At 64.8% G+C, this 2,685-nt stretch overlaps 1 protein-coding gene across 1 annotated transcript in view; it reads right to left on the minus strand.

The window, feature by feature from the left end:
* The window catches only part of ZC3H3 (zinc finger CCCH-type containing 3), a gene marked incomplete at its 5' end in the record, with an annotated part of 47,421 nt that overhangs the window by 17,431 nt on the left and 27,305 nt on the right, over positions 1–2,685 (minus strand). The window contains 2 exons of the mRNA XM_014538685.1: positions 248–278; positions 469–656. Of these exons, the coding sequence (XP_014394171.1) occupies positions 248–278; positions 469–656 (219 nt within the window). The remainder of the gene's footprint in view (positions 1–247; positions 279–468; positions 657–2,685) is intronic.

Here is a 2,685-nt window from a genome sequence, read left to right on the forward strand (position 1 = left end):
CTGACAGAAAGGGAAGAGGGTAAAAGTGGACCGAAACCAAAACATTCCCCGAGTCAATCTGTACAGTAAGCGAACCCAAAGCAGCCCCTCCTGCTCGGACTGTTTCCGGGAGGCGGTGCCAATGTGATTCCAGGGCCGCGGCCCCAGGTGCTCCCTCGCCAGCCCTGTTCACCACACCTGGCCATTGTCTTTGTCCAGGAGCAAACACGGGAAATCAGGGACCACTCAGCCCAGCGAGAGCCCTCGCCTGCCCGAGGGGCCTTCCCTGGGAACAGAGGCTGCAGGGCCTCCCATCAGTGCCCGGCCTGCTCCCCGCCTCACCCAACATCGGGGCGAGTTGAAGTGATGAATGCTGCTGGGATTTGGGGAGTACTCACTCGGAAGGGAGCACCCATTCGGAAGGGGGCCCAGGAGCATCTTGGGAGTGAAGGCTGGGAGTGAGGCGGGCGGGGCCTCAGGGAGCCTCACCTGTACGCAGGAGGGGCCTGCAGGCCCCCTCAGCACTGGGCCGGCCGGGAGTCTTGGCGAGCTTGTTGGCCGTCACCCGGTAGAGCACCCCTCCGATACAGCGGTAGCCTCTGTCCCGCCAGCGGGGGGAGCCGAGCTGGACTCTCCCACCCCCGCGGGCAGGGCGCAGGCGATTTAGCACCAGGGACCTGCAGACACAGGGAGATGCCAGTCAGCTGAGCTCCAAGACCCCAGGCGGGAGGCCTCTGTTGCCCTGCCCCCCACAGCACAGGAGGGGTGTCCCAACCCCACCAACCAGGCTCTGTGAGCCCCTGAAGGGTCACGGGGAAGGGACAAGCCTCCCCTCCAACAGGCACACCCCGGAGCCAGGACGGCCTGGGCCCTGGGAGGCGGCCTGACATCCTCACTTAGAGACGCCCTGCAGGCACCAGGGCCCCCACAGTGGGATTGGCCACAGGCTCCCGGGCTGGGCTCGGTGGCCCTGCAGCATCCTGGCTGACCTGCCCCCAGCTGTCCCCTGAGCAGCTGCCACCAGGAGGAGGGGTGGGGCGTCCAGGGTGGGACCAGCCAGCCTCCTGACTCCAGAGGGCGTGGGGCTCACCCCTCAGGACAAATCCCAACAGTAATTTATTTATGCGAATGGAGCTTCATTCCATGCCAGCTATGACCACTGCGCCCCCTGCCCCCTGCCCCCTGGCAAAGGAGCCTGCTTGTCTTCGTGGACACGTTGCCTCTCCCCTAGAGGCCTGCCTCGGGCCCAGCAGGGAGCAGTGAGGTGGAGGCCCACAACTCGCACATGGACCCCAACCCCACGTGGGGCAGCAGGAAGCCCTTTCCTGCCGCCCGGAGCCAGGAGGGTGCCCCTAAACAAGGATGTGATGAGTGCGGTGGGGCCGCACCCAGGCACCCACATAGGCGCACCCAGAACTGAGGTGCTGGGTCAGTAGCCCTGCTCCTGGGCATGGCCGCCATCCGCCACCCCCACATGCAGCCTGCACCCCTCTCCGTCTGCAAGCTGGGGGGATTCTTGCCCCAGGCCCTCGGGACGAATCTGCGGCGTAAGGACAAGCTCCGGCGGAGGCACAGGGAGGCAGCCCGCCTGGAGCACTTAACCCAGTTTCCCTTCATTAAAGTCAAGTCCCGAGCACCGACCATGGAGGGGCAAGCCCCACCCAGGGGCCCGAGAGATGGCCCAGGCCGCCCCTGCCTGTGCGCTCCAGCTGCCCCACAAAAGGCGAGTAAACAGGGGTGCGTGGGCACCCCCTGGGGGAGGCAGCCAGCCCTGCAGGCTCTCCTGAGACCTCGGGCCAGGCCAAGGGGTGAGGAGAGAGGGCAGGGCTGGTAGGGGAGGGTCTTCTCTGGCGCCAGCCCCTCCCTGCAGGCCCGCCAACGCTGGGGGGCCCCCAGAGGGCTCTGACCTTCCGCAGGAGCTGTGGCCCCTGTTCTCAGGGCAGCTGTGCCTGAGCCCCCATCCCACAGCCCAGAGCGGAGCCCCGGCCAGCGGGGTCGGGGAAACTGCGTCCCTGCAGGGTCATGAGGCCGCCCCGAGGAGGGGCGCACCCACAGAACTGCGGGGAGCGGGCCAGGGCCCGGGGAAAGCCCACCTGCCCTGGAAAACAGGCCCAACCTGCAGTGCCCTGACCACCTGTGTCCTTCCTCACCCGCTGTCCCTGACTGAGGGCCGGGACGGGGGAGGGGGCACCCGCCGCCCGCACGCAGGAGCCTCTCGCTGCCTGGGTGTCAGAGCCTCAGCAAATGGTTACCTAATGGCGAGGACAGCCTGTGGGAAGGAGCTGTGCTGAGGAGAGGGGGTGAGATTCATGAGATAATAGCGGGGCCAAGGGCCTGGGGACGCTCCTGCCCTCGCCCAGGGCCTGGTAATTCCTTTTCTCCAACAGCAGCCTCAGGTCTAAAGGCTTCTCCCTGCGTCCGGTGGGCCCACGCCGCCAGGAAATTTCATTAACGCTGGGAAATAGGAAAGGTATTAAGCGTGGATAATGAAGGCCAGGGAGGGAGCTGTGCCTTCAGACGGTCTTCTTTCTCGCCTCTGTAATAGGAGGCATGAACTTCCCCTTCAAATCCATTTCTAATCCATTTGAAATACTACAGCAAATTATCTTCCCTTCAGCCTGAAAGAGGCCAGCCAATTTACTCCGAATAGAAGTGACGATGCCCCAGGATTTATCGCCATAACCTTGACTACACCCCCCGGGGGGG

This window comes from Myotis brandtii, unplaced genomic scaffold (assembly GCF_000412655.1).
Source record: "Myotis brandtii unplaced genomic scaffold, ASM41265v1 scaffold1956, whole genome shotgun sequence".
Classification (NCBI taxonomy): domain Eukaryota; kingdom Metazoa; phylum Chordata; class Mammalia; order Chiroptera; family Vespertilionidae; genus Myotis; species Myotis brandtii.